Source organism: Sciurus carolinensis, chromosome X (genome assembly GCF_902686445.1).
Source record: "Sciurus carolinensis chromosome X, mSciCar1.2, whole genome shotgun sequence".
NCBI classification, from domain to species: domain Eukaryota; kingdom Metazoa; phylum Chordata; class Mammalia; order Rodentia; family Sciuridae; genus Sciurus; species Sciurus carolinensis.
Window position 1 is genome coordinate 99,682,894 of NC_062232.1, and position 17,266 is coordinate 99,700,159.

The 17,266-nt window shown below is 43.0% G+C and overlaps 1 protein-coding gene across 4 annotated transcripts in view; it reads right to left on the reverse strand.

Annotated features, from left to right (window-relative positions):
- Positions 1 to 3,461: 3,461 nt before the first annotated feature.
- Septin6 (septin 6) overlaps positions 3,462 to 17,266 on the reverse strand; it is a 71,381-nt gene continuing 57,576 nt past the window's right edge. Inside the window, exons 8-11 of one of the 4 annotated variants that reach the window (XM_047536045.1) lie at positions 15,168 to 15,300; positions 12,096 to 12,286; positions 9,576 to 9,620; positions 3,462 to 4,127 (exon numbers count right to left, since the gene is read on the reverse strand). In XM_047536045.1, coding sequence (XP_047392001.1) covers positions 9,617 to 9,620; positions 12,096 to 12,286; positions 15,168 to 15,300 — 328 coding nt within the window. In that variant the 3' untranslated portion in view covers positions 3,462 to 4,127; positions 9,576 to 9,616. Of the gene's footprint in view, positions 4,128 to 4,326; positions 6,290 to 9,575; positions 9,621 to 12,095; positions 12,287 to 15,167; positions 15,301 to 17,266 lie in introns of those variants that run through there. The other 3 variants (XM_047536044.1, XM_047536043.1, XM_047536042.1) reach the window with 3 other exon arrangements.

Consider the following 17,266-nt stretch of genomic DNA (forward strand, 5'->3'; position numbering starts at 1 on the left):
TAATCTGGGTGGAAAGAATGGGAGTATACTTTGTGCTGTTCTTGTAACTTACTTTCAAAATAAATTGTTTGCAAATCACAAAAGTTCCCTGGGCTGGTAAAGAACATAAACCAAGCTGCCTCTTAATCACATTCTATTCAACACTTTAATAGGAACTCTGGAAGGCTATAAATCATGCCCCTACTCTTACTAAGTTTACCATCTCTCAAAGAGGGAAGTCCTTCAAACAAGAAGCAGAGAGAGTATACAAGATCAACCAGGAAGTTTAAAAATGGAGAAGAAATCACGATAGGTGTATGGGATTAAGAAAGATTTCATGGAGAGGTAGGGCATGAATCTTGAAGGGAGGATTTAAATCAGTAGAGCATAATTCATACAGAGACAACAATTTGTATAATTCTGGGAGAGGCTTGTGCAGAGATTAAATGGCCTGGAATGGAGAACAGGGGTTAGAAACTATTGGAAAATATGACTGAGTAGGCAGGAGGCGGCCAGTCTGTAAAATTCCTCAAGGGCAGTGTTTAACTAGATCTCATACCAAAGATTTGATTGAGACCCAGACCAAGGTAAGGAATTTGTCCCCAATTCTATGTGTTATAGTTGCCATGATTTTCTGTAGGTATTGTGCCTAGGGCAAGGACTTTTTCTTTTCTTTTTTTGTACCAGGGATTAAACCCAGGGGCACTCAACCAGTGAGCCATATCCCCAGCCCCTTGTTTATTTTCTTTTTATTTTGAGACAGTGTCTTCTAAGTTTCATAGGGCCTTGCTAAGTTGCTGAGGCTGGCTTTGAACTTGTGATCCTCCTGCCTCAGCCTCCAGAGCCACTGGGATTACAGGTGTGCACCACCATACCTGACTAGGGCAAGGACTTTCTAAAGCTCAAGTCAAACATGCTAAGAGGTAGTTCAAGACTTAAATGGAGGGGTTGGAGTTCTGGCTTAGTGGTAGAGTGCTTGCCTAACATGTGTTGAGGCACTGCATAAAAGTAAATAAATTAAAAAATAAAGGTCTATCAACATCTAAAAATTTTTTTCCAAAAAGACTTAGATACTGATGGAAAGTGGCAAAAATCACTTGAGATACTATTGTCCCTAATGTATAACTACATAAAGGAGTGCCCACATTTTAAAAGAATGGCCTTGCAAGAAAGCTATCCTTTTAGCAAAGGATAAATCTTCCTAATTAGGGACTTTCCAACAGGACACCTCAACATTTACTACTGGAGTCCTGGTTAGCCTTTTTGAGGGTTATTAGAGATTCAGTTTTCTCCTTAGAAATGAATAATGGCATTCTCAGCTGCTCGGCAACTTTCCACCCCAGGAGCCTGTTCTGGTCACCACAAGAGACCCATGCCCCCCGCCCCCTGCCGCCATCTACACAGTAGCAAAATTTTAGAAAAAATTTAGTAAATTCAAACAGAAAATACCTACAGAAAATCATGGCAACTATAACACATAGAATTGGGGACAAATTCCTTACCTTGGTCTGGGTCTCATTTCCCCCACCACCTTTTATTAAAACCCCAGTCATCTGTCTTCATTTCCAATTTCTTTTGGGAGGCTAGTTGCTTCCAACATTTTTAGGGTCAATGATGCACAAACTACAGCCCACAGGTCAACTCTGGCCCCATTGCCTGTATTTATCTGTATGACCCTTATGCTTACAAAGATTTTTACATTTTTAAAGGTTGAAAAACATCTAAGTAATTCAGGCTATGTGAAAAATATAAGAAATTCAAATTTCACCATCTAAGTAATAGTAAGATTTTACTGGAGCACAGCCAGGTTCATCATTTTACACAGTATCAATGGCTATTTTCCTGCCTCAGTGACAGGAGAATGGTTGCAGAGGTCATATGGTCTACAAAGCCCAAAGTATTTACCAACTGGCCCTTCACACAAAAAAAGTTTGCTGACCCTCAGACTAGAGTAATGGTTCTCAACACGGGATGATTCTTGGAAGCTTTTTTGATTGTCACAACTGTGTATGTGTGGCAAGGGTAAGGAGTAGATAGAGGCCAGGGATACTGCTAAATATCTTACCATGCAAAGGGGAGCCCCACACAATTAACTGCTCCCAAATGTCCATAGTGCTGAGATTGAGAAACCCTGGATCAGAGGACCCTAAAGTGAATACTTTCTACTACAGGGAAAACACCATCCTTAATAAGGGATCACATTTATTGAACACCTAAGTCTTTAACTTACGTTAGACCAGGTAGTCTTCATAACGACTCTACAAGGGAGTCACTGATATACTTCATTTTAGAGAATTTGCTAAAACAACTTGCCACTGAGCGTACAGCAAGTCTGTGTTTTTCCACACTTCAGGGCGTGACTCTGCTCTGTGACGTCACATGCGATTATGGCCTCACTCGGCTGCCCCCTAGTGTGCGAAATGCGCAGTCAGGCCAATGTCGTTTCTTCTGGTACCCTGCAGAGGCCTCCAGGCTTCCGTAACAAAGGATGAGAACCGCTAGTCCACTCTTCAGCATCTGGCTGTTAGGGAAAAAAGGCCTGAGGGAAATAAACCTCATCTAGCCTGCAACCAAATTCTGAAAAGTGGTCACTCTCCCTCTTGCCCACTTTAATGCCTGGGGGGGCGATGGGAGGCTTCCCTCTCTGGTAGACCTACAATACTACCTATTATCTATAGAATGCTTTCTAGGTCATAAAGAACAGTCGTATCCCTGAATTTGGGGAAATGTTCATATCACAAGACTAAATGCGTGAAAACATGCAGAGTTCTTTTCTTGTTGGAATTAAAACTCACCTGAATCTTGTTCTGTAGGATCAGGCACTCCACTTTCTTCATCTGTTATCCCGGGTGATAATTAGCTCAACTGATTAGTTAAACTCATGCTAATAAAGTAGCCAACTCCCTGCTCACATCCACCCAGTCCCTGGGAATTTGAGGCTCAGATGGAGGAAAGGAGATGGTGTGGTAGCCCACCTAGGAAGAGTTCATGGGTTCCTGGCTCCCCTGAGTCCCTCAAATCATCCATTTCGGAGGCAGCCACCCCACTCTTCCTAAGGCAAACTGTGGTGAGCCCCATCACCTAATAATTTAGGATCAGATCACAGAGCCATTTAGCATTTCTTTGAATTTTATTGAAAATTGACATGGACATTAGAAAGGTATCAAGCTAAACAGTGCTGGTTCTGGGATGTTTCTCTTGGAAAATGAAAGCCCCAGAGGGGTAGTGACTGGTCACACCTTTGAGCAAAAAGAACAAAGAAGAAAGGAAAAACACAGATTCTGGAAAACATGCAAAGAGGCTCTCTCAAGAGACACTGGACAGTGGGACAGTAGTGATGGTGGTAGGGATATATGGGAATGAGCACACTCACATGGTATTTTGATGCAAATTAAGCCAATGAATTCAAGGCAGATTTATCAACATCAAAGCTCTCCTTCCAGACCCCAGGTTGAACAGAAACCTCTTGCAAAGGCTGCAAAGGCTGCAAAGGCCCCAATAGCCTCAGAAGTTTGAATGGAGTAGTTCTGCCCCTACTAAGTTTAAACCTCCCTCTCTCCTTTCTCCACCTGAATATTAGATAGTGGATCCATTTTTCCCCCTTGCTGGGGTCTGCAGAAGACCTGTGAATGCTGGAGAAGATGCAAATGTCACTCAACTTTCTCTTCCATGTTCAGAAATGTTTAATAAGAGCCAAAGACAGTTAACCCATTGAACCAGAGGATTGTTTAAAAAGAAAAACATAAAACTCAAAGCCTTGTGAACAGCACTTCCGCACCCACAGCTGAGGTCTCCTGCCCCAGTCACTTACACTTGGGTGAGTGGTCCTGTAGTTGTCTCTCTGAGGTTACATTTGGTCCATTTTCCAGCTCTGATGAGTCTTTTCCTGCCTTGTTAGTTTAGGACAAGACACTTCCAATTTAAAATACCATGTAAGTCAAAAGAGAGCTTCTTGCCTGGACACAGGGACACATGTACACTTGTTGAGTGGTATGTGTGTGTGTGCATGTGTGCATGTGTGCACACAGTTTAGGGGAGAGGGAATTGGCCGATTTCTGGTTTGAGACAATATGGAACCCTAACTCTTCTATAATGGCAGTCTTCTCCTTTAGACTTAGTGCAGCTGCTGAAGACAAGATTAAAAAAAGCTGGAGAGGGAGAGAGAAAGAGAAAGAAAACATGAAATTAGCCAAAGAAAAAGGGCATTCAAAGTAAGATGGGGAGGGGAGTGGGCAGTGTGAGGTAGCACAGATTACACTTTGAGAAGACAGGTTAGAAATGGGGTCAGTGAGGGGCCATCACCATGGGGCAATCGGTGAAGAAGGGTTGAAGAACACCACACACCAGTTTAAAGCTTCTTGTTTTAATTAAAAACAAGCACATATTAACAGCCACATGTGAATGCTAAATGATGAAAACAAACAACAACAACATAAAACAAAAGCAAAAACCGTGATCCAACCTGCAGCTGGGGAAAGCAACCTTCTTGGGTTATAAGAAATGAAGTAAGTGCGTGTGTGTGCGTGTGTGTGTGTGTGTGTGTGTGTGTGTGTGTGTGTTTCAGGAAAGCCATTCCATTCCAATCTGGGAAAATAAAAGCACAGGCCATTTCTAATGACTGGTTTTGTTTCACCAGAAGTAAACAGAGAACTTAGGGTATTTTTAAAAAATAGGAACAATGGTACTAATTAACAAGCCTTTTCAGTAGAGAGGGGGAAAATATCTACAGTGAGAAAAGCTACCCAATGAAACAAGCACTTGGATGCTTTTAATAGGCCTGACTAACTTTCTAAAGGTCTTATATTCGCTCATAGGTTAGACTTTGGTGTACCAAACTTCCCTGATTATAAGGATCGTCCAGGGCACCTGTTAAATATACAGTCCCCTGGGCCCAGTTCCAGACTTACAGGAAAGCTGATGGGCTAACAGGCACCAGGAGGACACCTCTTGGCAGTAGCACCCAGTCCATGCCAGCCCCCACCTGCCCCATCCTCAGATGCTTTTCTATGGGGGAAAGAACCCTCCAGAACTGGGGTTGTGGCTCAGCAGTAGAGTGCTTGCCTGACATTTGTGAAGTACTGGGATTGAATCTCAGCACCACATATGAATATGAATAAATGAATAAAATAAAGGTCCATCAGCATCTTAAAAAAAAACTCCAGGTCTTCTAACACTGACTATTCAGTTTCTCTGAACATCAAAAGACCTTGTCTCCAGGAACACATATAAACAGACTGAATCCCTTGGCGAAATGAATGACAAGAAATTTAGCCTGATTTCTGCCAAGAAACAGCAGCAGGACTTTGGGTAAGTCCCTTTGCTTCTCTGGGTCTCAATTTCCTCTTACACGAACAAGTGGGTTATATCTGTCTTACCTAAATTTCTTCCTTTTATATAAAATTCCTGCTTACTTTCTAAAAGTCTCACAAAGGCAATGTGGCTTTAATACTTTTAAAGTATTTTGAGATCCTCAAGCTTCAAGTGGTCAATCTGTAAACAAATGCAAATGAGGGGGCCTCCTGTTCATAATGCTAGTAATTATCCAGGAGGATGGTGATTCTGGTTGGTAACCTCTAAAGGTGGATTTTGGAACATCAAAGCTGTAAATAAGGAGTCTCTCGCAAGGCGACCTGACATCCTTAACTCTGAGTTACTGCTGATGATTTTTTTGGTTTTGGCTTATGAGGGTTTTGATGGTGGTGGTTCGTTTTACCAACCAGCATAGGGTCTCCTAAAATGCTCTACTGTGACTTGAATTTTCCCAAGAAACTAGTGTGTGCTTTGGCAGCATTACCATCTCGCTGGCCTCTGACCACTAACCAATCCTTGAATCACCAACCAATATGTATCAGAAGTGAGTTCTTGCTTTGTCAACAAGACAAAGTCTGTGCCTTTGTCTGCTTTTCAGTTTTTCTACTTTCTGCTGTTTTTTTTTTTGTGTGCTTCCTACTATTATCTGTTATTGAATAAAGAAACCCCTTCCCCTTTCTTGACACTTCAAAAAGGCCTAGAAATTTGGCATAGCCTTCTTGACTGTGTTTTGAAAGGAAGTGATCACAAAACAATCCCACCCAAAAAAAAATGAAAAAGAAGAAGGTCACTGTCGGTGCCAGTGGGACTGGGAGGCAGGAGGAAGTTGCAGAAATCAAAAAGAAGTGGGGCTTGAAGTACACAGCAGGGGTGGGAGGCCCGGTTGCCTGACACCCCAAAAGAAAGCTGTCAATTAAAATAGGAACCTTCGCTTAAAAGGCTAAGTGGAGTCCAGTCCAGCTGTAGCAGGGGATACTATTCAGTACACAGCCATGGATTACTGCAAAGGAAGGGCAGAGAGACGGCATATTAGCCACAGATCGTTGCTAGGTCGCCTCCAGCACTCACTTTGTCACTGCCCAAACACCAAAGGTCATTGTGCCTCATGGCCCTGACAAGAGAGAGCTCCCTATTTCAGAGGGATTCCCAAAGCCACTATTAGATGGAACTCATTATAAAAATTAGGGCAGAAATATTCTTAAAATATCAAATTCTTGGACATAAAGTTAAGGACCTTTTGAGGCACAACAACTCTTTTCTTCCCTCCAGCTGACAGGCTTGCCTCTTTGTACTGGGGATGTGTACAAAACGTGCATTACAATCATCCTCATACGTACCAAAGAGACTAGAAGACTCATCGAAGCTCTTGAGTCTTTGACCAGTCAGCTTGCCAGTTTATGAAATGCAAATATTATCCCTGCTGCTTGCCCTACCATATTGGGATGGCACAGAGTTCCTGGGAAATGACCAAGGAGATGCTAGTATCCCTCAGAAGAGTCCTGTAAGTCTATTATTCAAGACTCTATGCTGGTAATAATATTCAGGTTTGTCCTCCCTTCTGCATTTGTGGTGTACCCAGAGTTGGAGAGGGGAAATTTATGCTATTTACTTCAGAAGTTGTGTTTTATGCTTCCAGGTTTGATGTAAATAAACTCATGGCTGACTTTTAACGTAGTAACTGCAGTTACTTTGAGTGAATGAAAACTGCCAAGGACTGGGCTAAGGGACCAGAAAAAAAGACATTAAAGCATCTCCTTTTGGAGCTCTCTGCAAGGGGACTGTGACTTCTCAGGTTAGTGGAGGGGGCAGGGAAGACAATGACTGGGACACAGGAGACTAAGGGGACAGTTTTGCTGACTGGTGCTTACCCAGTCATGGTGGATGCAAATACCTAAGGGAAACAAGGAGCGATGAGGGCTTGAACGGGAGAGCTGGTGGCAAAGAGTAGCAGATGGGACCTCTGAATGGGTCATAGTCTGGAGAGATGGGGATGTGGAGGGGGCATTGGGAAGAATGGATGTCTGGGGGTCCTAGGAGGGGGAACTGGATACAGCTCTGAGTCACATGAATGCTGGTTTTTTGACCAGATGCCAGAAACCACCCTGTGACTCTCAGGCTTCTAAAAACTTTCACAGAAGAGATGGGTGGACATGGTTCATATGCCCCGCCCCCAGACATGTTAAAGGGAAATTAGAGAAAGGAAGTCTCAGTTCTGTTGTATGGGAAAGGGTGCATCTATGGGAAGCCCAAACTGAAAATGAAAAGAGAAGCTGTATTAATGAATGGATGGATTAATGTACCAAAAAGGGGGGAAGGGGAGTCAGAAGAAAACTGTCATGATGACTAGTGGATACATTCAAATATAGCTATGTTAGAGTGTCTTGAGGTCTTAATGCACTGGCTCCCGGGAACACGCTTTCTCTCTCATACACCCACATGCCGCGGGATGGCAGCAGTAGTGGCATCAGATAGCAAAATAAGGATCAACAACCAGAAAAATATTTTTAAAAATCTCTTCTTAATTAGGTCCTAACCTAGTAATTATGGGCTTCCCACCACCCAGATACCTTCAGCCCTCAGACACTTTGCTAGGCACCAAGGGAGAGCTGCTGTTTAATTCTGGTCACCTAGCATAGGCTCTGAGACTTGCCTTTAAGACAGACAGTAAATCATTTCATTGCTTTTGTTGTTGCTGTTTTTAGATATACATGACATATTTCTTTCTCTTTTTTTTTAAGGTCATTTTGTTTGGCCTGGTTTCATGGGCCTTATGTTTCAGAAGCCTCTATGGACTTTCTCTTTGGGATTTCCTTGAAACTAGGATGTTTTGCCAGCTGCTTGAAGTTGCCAGACGAATAGCTACAGCAGTCAGTTTGGTGACTAACAGCAGGCTCTCCATCTAAAATCATAAACTGCATGGGTGAGCAGGGAGAAATCTTCTCAATATTTTATATTCCCCAATCCAAACAGACCAAACATACAAGGGCCTTTATGAGACAACCAGGGTACTTCAAACACCAAAGAGACATTTTATGTTAACTAATTATTGTTAATTTTGTAGGTGTGATAATGGTGGGAGTGTGGCTATTTTATTTTATTTTTTTGGAGTCATTATCTTTTAGACATACATACTAGAGTATGTACACATAAAATGACATAGGTTATGCCTTACAATAATCCAGCAGGTCTGGGGTAATTGACGAAACAGAAGTGACCCTATGTTGATGGTTTATTGGGTGACTGTATTGTGGGTACACAAGGCTGCAGTGTACTACTCTCTTCTTCTGCTCATGCTTGAAAGTTTCCATGGCAAGATTTTTAAAATAATAAGCCTAATTATGTTAAATTAAAAATATTTATATTGCACTTCCTCCATTATCTGAGTGTAGCAAAGTAGACAGAAAGTGCTTAATCACTGCTTTCAGTCTCCCTATGAGACTGACACAATGGACAGCTTTATTTACTTCTCTAGACACCTAGCTCTCAGGAATCCTTACTAAAGATTACCTCTTCCTTACCAGAGGTTTTCATGAAGATGGTACTTATAGAATTAAATGTAAGGCCACCTCTATACTACCTAGGTCTCTGTTTTCTTCCACTTTGATTATGGTTTGGGGGAAAGTCAAAAGGAAAATGGAGAACTTGAACTCACCAGAGGGAAACAGAATCAAGTTTACATCAGCTTTGCACATTTCCAAATCTGGAATCAATGCTGACTGTGCTACTGCAGGACAGTTTCTGGTATCACCACAGTTACTTTTGAAAGTAATGATTATGTCTCTTTAAGAAAAAATTGGCCTGTAATCCCAGCTGCTCGGGAGGCTGAGGCAGGAGGATCCCAAGTTCAAAGCCAGTCTCAGCAACTTAGGGAGGCCCTGAGCAACTTAGCAAGACCCTGTCTCTAAATAAAAGATAAAAAAGAAAGGGCTGGGGATATGACTCAGTGGTTAAGTGCCCCTGGGTACAATCCCCAGTACCAAAAAATAAAATAAAATAAAATGCCCTGATTGAAACCTCAAATACTGATCACATCTATGCTACCCAGCTGTTCTATCAGCAAAAGTCTGCAAAAGTCCCCCTTTTCATCAGGCAGGCAGGCAGACATTCCATGCATATGCTTGAAACCACTCCAGGCTATTTCTTCATATCATAAGACATAAGAGGAAATCAGCTAATCTAATAAAGCACTTTCTTTTATGATTAGATATGTGTGTTGGGGGTGTGGGGATTGGGGAGACATGTTCTAGAAGCCACTGCCAGTTCTATTTAGAGTTAATAAAGCTTACCAGGACCCTGGGTCTCATGCAGCATGCAGCAAACAGCAGAGTTAACTGTAAAACAGTAAGAGCTAATGAAGATGGAGTGAGCACGAGGAGAAATCAACTATTATGAGTTGACACAATGAAGAGTTAGAGATCAAAAGAGATTAGGAGTAGCAGGGAGGGGTAGGGGGAAGGGGGGACTGGTAGGCACCCCTGAAACACTGGTACTCTTTCTTAATCTCTTTAATGGCAGCCAAAGGATCTCCTGAATATGAGACTCTACTAGATCCAACTACCAGCTCTTAAGAATAAATTCTACTACCATCATTTCTATCCTCAAAACTCACTGCCACCATCACTATGGGAGCAGAGTGGCACAGGTCTAATGGTGGGTCTTCTAGAAGTTAATCAGTCGTTCATGGAATTACATAAGGAGTCCAGACCTGGGGCTACTTATACATCTGGAAGTATGGAAGAGGACAGGCTATTTTGTTAGGTCGTTATTGCTCACAGGAGATACCACATTCCAGTAAGGTTTTCACCCATCTCAGAATTGAAAATGGGCACCATTACCAACCCCAGATATTTCTAGAAACTGAAGAGGGGTGTTTCCCTATACATGGTCTTTTGCCTGGGGTGGGGGAAAGTCAGACAATCTGAGGCAACAAGGGGAATACCTGGTCTGAGAAGAGTTCTCACAAAACACTTTGAATAGGGAATATTTATTATCATTATTTATTTAGTGTCAGTGTCCTCTGTGCAAACTACATAATCTCCTAATTCCTGCAAGCAGGCTGGGAAACTGTCCAAGGGACTGAGTTAACGAATACCACAGGATCACAAAGGCAGCAGATTAGAGCTGAAAGGCAATTTTTCTGATCTTAAAAACTGGAAATGCCTGTAATCCCAGCTACTTGGGAGGCTAAGGTAGGAGGACTTCAAGTTTAAGGCCAGTCTCAGCAACTTAATGAGACCCTGTCTTAAAATAAAATTTTAAAATGGGCTGGGGTTGTGGCTCAGTGGTAGAGCACTTGCCTAGCATGTGTGAGGCCCTGGGTTTCATCCCCAGCACCACATACACACACACACACACACAAAGAACGAATCCATTTCTGCTGGTACAACTACATAACCATGACAGATAATATATGGTGTGTCCAAAGAGATTTTCATCTGGCTAGTTGAACTTGATCCATAAGGTAATATCAAAAAAGTTCATTAATCAGTGAATTTGACATATAGTATTAAGATTCAGTAATGAAATTCTCTGGATTTCAAATGACACATTTGTTAGTCAAATGTGAGAAAGTTAATACTGCAAGGGTGAGGGCCTTCAAATATGAAATATTTCACACCTGTACAAAGTTATTCAAAGTCACAGTTGTACAAAGTCGTACACTGTGTTATTTCTAAGTAATAAGCTAGGCACAGATGAAAGGAAGATGTTTCTTCCTTTTGGCAAGTATCTAATAGACAAGTCCAGGAATGAGTGGCTAAAAGTAGAAGGCAATGACCATGGACATCTTGCAGATCCTAAGGACCCTTTAGTAAGAACATTGCTAACACTCCATCTGGGAGCTCCTTGAGTTGCACTATACAAACAACCAGAGAGTATAAGTGCACTGCTGGATCTTTTCTTGGTGTTGTATAGGTCTTGCTGAAAATGCTCTTCTCTGGTTCTGAGATGAGGAATGGGTAACTTCGGCAAGCACTGACTACTGACCAGGACTACTGACACACCCTGTAACCTTGAGCACATGTTATCCTGCCTTACCAAGTACCAGGGGAGGCAGATTCATTTTTAAATCACTTTCCCAGCTTGAGGATGGGGCACACAGAGGACGTTGAAATCTAAAAGCTCTCCACTAAGTTCTCAGTACCCCAGGCTGGGCACAACTAAGCAGTCAGCAGAAAGGGATAGAAAAGGGTGGGAAATAGGGGCTGAACTGCAGCCTTCAGTGGAAGCAGTTAAATTCTGTTGGCTGCAGCTAGTGAGAACTGAGGCAGGGTGAAGGCTGGACTACAGGCATGGAGATGTGGGCAACATCAGATACAGGACTAGCCAAGCAGGCCTGGAAACATCAGGTACAACCTCCTTGTGTTGCAAAGCGGAGAGGAGGTGTCCAGAGGCATCTGCTAAAAGGTTCTTTCTTTCTTCCACCACCTTCTATCTGCCCTTCCTTTTCTTCCACTCCTTCTTACAACTTTGCATCTCTCATTGCTTCCTCCCTTCTACTCTCTCACATTCTCTTTGCTTTTCCTCTCCCTTCCCTTCCTTTTCATCTCCCTTGAGTTTGCAGAGTTTTTCTAAGTAGGCCAAACAGAGGGGCTGGAGCTCTGGGACTCAATCCTCCCCTACTGTCAGTTCTCCAAATAGGGAAACCAAAGGCTCCATGGGGACCAGTTATAGGTACCCAAATTAGTCTAACAACCTGTGGTTCATGCCTGCTCACCAGCCCTCAGCCCTCTCAGCCTCTGGGTCCTGCCCTGGGGAGATGAGCAGAGGAAGAAGGAGCTACCACCCCAGAAAGGCCTGCTACTTACTTTTTCTTCTCTTTATCTCTTTTCAGAGTCTGTGAGCCTCCAGCCTGGGAACCCTGAGACTGGAGCAGCTCGGCTGCCGTCTTTCTCTGTTTGAAGGCATTCACTTCATCATCCAGGGATTTCTTCTTATCTTCCAGCTTCTTCTTCTCATCTTGGTGAAGCTTCTTCAGACGGTCAAATTTCTCATGCAGCTGTCAAGGAAACAGAGGGAGATTAGAAAAAAGTCCCTCATGGCATCCTCCAATCCAATAGGGCCCAGTGTGGGTGAGGACTGGCAGAGATGCAACCTTGCAGGATCCCAGGACCTCAGGCAATATTTCTGCCAGGTACTGCCATGATGGTAGGAAAAGGCACACTGCTGGAAATAGTTCTCTCTACCTGTTATCTTATCTCAAAATCTCTGCTTCTGCAATAGTCAAGGAACAGTGCAGCCTGTGTAATCAAACATTATGTTTAAAAGAATCCCCATAGCCAGTGTCATGATGCACAGCTGTAACTCCAGTGACTCAGAAGGCCAAGGCAGAAGGATCACAAGTTCAAGGCCAGCCTTAGCAACTTAGTGAGACCCTGTCTCAAAATAAAAAATAAAAAGGACTAGGGATGTGGCTTAATGGTAGAGCACCCCAACCCTTTTTAATTTTTTATTTTGAGACAGGGCCTTGCTAAGTAGTGGAGGCTGGCCTTGAACCTGAAATCCTGCTCAGCCTTCTAAGTTGCTAGAAGTATAGGTATGCACTACCATACTCAGCTAATTATTATAACCATCAAGAGGTAGGTTCTGCTATTATATTCAATTTTATAAGGAAACAGGAGGCCTGAGAAATTAAGGCACTTGCCCAGACAACCCAAACTTTAGAGGATTATATAATGGGACCTCCCATATGTAAGGAGCCCCCACTTTTCTTATCCCTTGAAATCAGAGAGGATCACAGAGAAAACTTCGGCAATGAAAAAGGTGGTCCAAGGAAATACTTGGTTGTGGTCATGAAAGGAGATAAAAGGATTTTATAAAATGGAATGAATGTGAACACCCTAGTCTTAACCAGAGGTGAGGCTCAACTAGACCTGAACAGAACCACAGACCCAAAGAACCACAAGCATATTCTGGCATGCCACTGTGACAAACAGATCAGGAGCAAGAAACACAGGCTGTCACAAACTAGAATGTGGAAACTATCCTGTAAATTAAGAGCAGACCAAGAAGAATTTCACCTTCTTTGGAAGATTCAGGGGAGAATTTAGGATTCTATAGCACTTGCCATACATTAAGAGGGTCAGTACTCTGGGTCCTGTGGATACTTGGAACTGTCACTTAGTAAGGTGTGGTGAATGACAAACTTGCTGTCTAAAATGGTTTTTACTAGTCACTTGGAGTAAGGAGGGCACTTGGGCTGCCCATCAGTTTAACCTAGCTTTTGTTTATTGCAATTTTATTCATTTATCATTGAGATCCCCTCGCTTGTCCCCCTAAAGGTACTGTGCAGTATTTTTCTTCTTAAAAGTGAAACTGAAATAAAATCAATACTCTTGCCATAGGCTTGGTGAAAACCCTTGAAAGTCACAACAGATTAGACATGGAAGAGACTTGAGAATTAATGCTTCTCTTCTTTATGGTAGAGGATTTTGAGGCCCAGAGAGGTGAAGCAGTGACTGACGGGACCAAAACTGTACCTTAGACCAATTATCTGTCAGCCAGAGGTGGATTGATAGGGGAGACCTTGGAGGCCAGGCCATGGCTCAGAGAACTAACTGCATGTTTAGGCAGGATGATCAAACCTTAGTTTAGGAACTTGCTAAACCTGGACAGATGTTTCTTTAACTGTAAAATGAAATGGAACAGAATATCCAAGTATATAGGGAAATGCCCCATCTGTCCCTGTCTTAGGTTTTAGCAAAGTATCCAGGACCACCTGGAACCACCTTTCCCCATAGCCAAAAGAGAAGGTAGAATGGAGTAGGTGAGTCAAGAAAGTCATCAGTGGTTCCTATAGAGTTCTGAACTCCCAGGAAAAGGGGAAATAATCACTCCTGACCTCAAGGGCTGGACTCTATACCTGTTCTGCCCAACAGTACTTTCTATGATACTGAAAATGTTCTGTATCTGTGTTGTTCAATATAATAGTCACTAGTTATCAGGCACAGTGATACACACCTGTAATCCCAGTGATTCAGGAGACCAAGGCATGAGAATCACAAGTTCAAGGCCACCCTCAGCAACTTAGTGAGAGCCTTACAACTTAATGAGACCCTATCTCAAAATAAAAAGAAATAAAATAAAAAAGTCTGGGGATGTGGCTAAGCGGTTATGTGTCTCTGGGTTCAATCCCTGATACTTAATAATAATAATATCCACTAGTTGAATGAGAACTGAGCATTTGAAATATGGGTAATGAGAGTGAGAAACTGAGTTTTAAGCGTTACTGTATATTTCAAAGTTGCTAAAAAGATTAGGTTTTAATGGGCTTGGGCTGCAACTCAGCAGCAGAGCGCTTACCTAGCACATGTGAGGCACTGGGTTCAATCCTCAGCACGACATAAAACTAAATAAATGGAATAAAGGTATTGTGTCCATCTACAACTAAAATTTTAAAGAAAAATTTTTTTAAAAATTAAGTTTTAAGTGCTTTCAGCGCACAAAAAATGTAAGTATAGGAAGTGAGAGATTTGTTAAATAAGCTGATCCGATCATTCCACAATGTACTAAAGTATCACACTGTACCCTATAAATGTATACGATTATCATTTGTCAATTAAAAATGAAATTTAGATGTTCAAGAAAATTAAATAACCGCACATAGCTAGTGGCCACCATTACCGCATGCAAGGCTGCAGAGAATTCAGTAACACAGAATGAGAAAACGTCTCAGCCTTGGGGAATGAAGAATCAAAAAGACAGAGCTCATAGACCCTCTAGCCAGGCAAGGTGGGGTTTCAGAAGCTGTGCTCCATTCCTGCCTAGAGACCGCAAGGCTCTATCTGGCGGCTCTCTTGAGGGTGAAGCCCCTGCCATGGGCTTCCATGCCCTGATGGGCCTCCCTTCCTTTCCTGCCTGGCACCCAGGCTCCCATTTACCTCTTTCTCTGCCTCTTTGAGCTCCGCTTCTTTCTCTTTGACTCTCTGGACGAACATTTGTCTCATCTCCTCTTCCTTTTTCTGCAGCTCCCCTAGGAACTCATTCCTTTTGGCCTCATATGTCTCCTGTAAACTGCGAGCATGATCAGGTTAATCCCTCTGCCTTCAGAGGGGCTCCTTGATGAAAACTGTCCCCAACCATCCTCCCTGAGTTCCTTCATCCTCCCCCAATTTTAACAGAGATGCAAAAACAGAACCACAAAGTAGTGGGCAGTGGGCTTGGCACATGACAGTGGCTACTTGAGGGGAAAAGGGCAGCCTTGGCCAACTGGAGAGACTTAGAAAATCTGGTTCTATGGCTTCATTTCACACATGAGGAAACTGAGGTCCAGAGAGGTGAGATTACTCGCTCAAGATCACATGGCTAGTTAGAGACAGAGTTGGGACTAGAAGCTGAATCTCCTGTCTATGCATTTGGGCCCACCCACAGCACTATGCTGCCAAGCCCTGGTTCTGAAACTGACCACATTAATTCACTGCTTCAACAAATACTTCAAAAGATTCCACCATGTGCTAGACAAGGTACTAATTAACATTATGCTAGTCACTGAGCATCTAAACCAACAGCCACCATTCCTGCCCTCGAGGAACTTGGGATCTAATGGGAGATGCCTGGGCTAAGGCCCCCCTACCCCTGGCCTGAACTTATTTTGAAAGAAAAAGAAGTTAGTCTGCTGAAGAAGAGGAGCCCCATTCCTGCCCAGATGCCACAAGACTCCCCCTGGCTGTGTACAGCACAATGTAGAGAGAGAATCGAATTCTTGGGGAGCCAGCAGTAGTTCAACGTGGTCCAAGAGTATTAGGTGAACTGTGGACTAGTGGGAGATGAGGTTCCTGACTCTGGTAGGAGAGGACAGGCTTTCAATGCTCCATTAAAGAACTGGACGTGTATTTACTGCATGGTTTTATTTTTTTTTTTTTTTTTTTTTTTTGGGTGCTGGGGTTCGAACCCAGGGCCTTGTGCTTACAAGGCAAGCACTCTACCGACTGAGCTATCTCCCCAGCCCCTACTGCATGGTTTTAAACAGGAGAACTGACTGGATCTTTGAGAAAGACCACTCTGGTTGTTTTGTGAAGGAGAGACCTTCCAAAGATCCACGTACAAAATGGCAGGATCTTCATGTTAGGGGGGTGGTGTGGAATGGAGGGAGGTGCAGGAGCAGTAAAGGAAGCAGAACTCCCAGGACTTAGGAGGAGTCAAAAATGATTCTGGATTTGGGTTTGGGCACCCAGGTGGAAGGCAGTATCATAACTGCAACAGGGAACACTGGAGAAGGAGTATGTTTAAGAAGAAAGACAATGAATTAGATTGTGGACAAGTCAGGTGTCAGGTAGGCCTGTGTGGAATGTCTAAGTGGAAATGTTAGTTGGATCAATGGGTTCGGAGCTCAAAAGTAAGATTTTAGTTTGTGAGTCATCTACTTTGAGGTGGTAATTAGGGATGTGAAAGTAGAAAGAAGCAGCCACAAAGATAACAGAGTGAAAGAAGCAGAAGAAGGAATCCTGGGGAAACACCAACATGTAAAGGAATAAGCTGAAGAACAGGAGCCTGCAAATGTGACTAACAAGGAGTAGTGAGAGAAGGAGAGGAATTAAACCAGCCAGGTAACTACTGGAAGAACCAAAGATGGAGACTATTTCAAGAAGGAGAAAGTGGGGAATAGTATAAAATGAGATACTACTGAGATCAAAGAAGATGGAACTCTAAGGCCACAACGAATTTGGCTAGAAGTGCACGATTGCTGGCCTTGGAGAGAGACACTTCCGTGGGGTGTTGGGAACCCCTTTGACTGCATTGAGTTGAGGAAGTAAATAAGAGAAGAGGAAGAGGAGCCGTAAATATAGAATGACTCTCCTTCCTATAAAAGCCAACCTTTATTTTTAAATAAATTTTTTTAATTATAGATGGACACGATACCTTTATCTGAGGATTGAACCCAAGTGCTCTACACTTAGCCACAACCCCAGCCCCAGAGCCAACCTTCTTGACAGAGCAGGTGCTGGCTAGGAAGAGCAGGGCTAAGGGAGAGCTTCTGTAG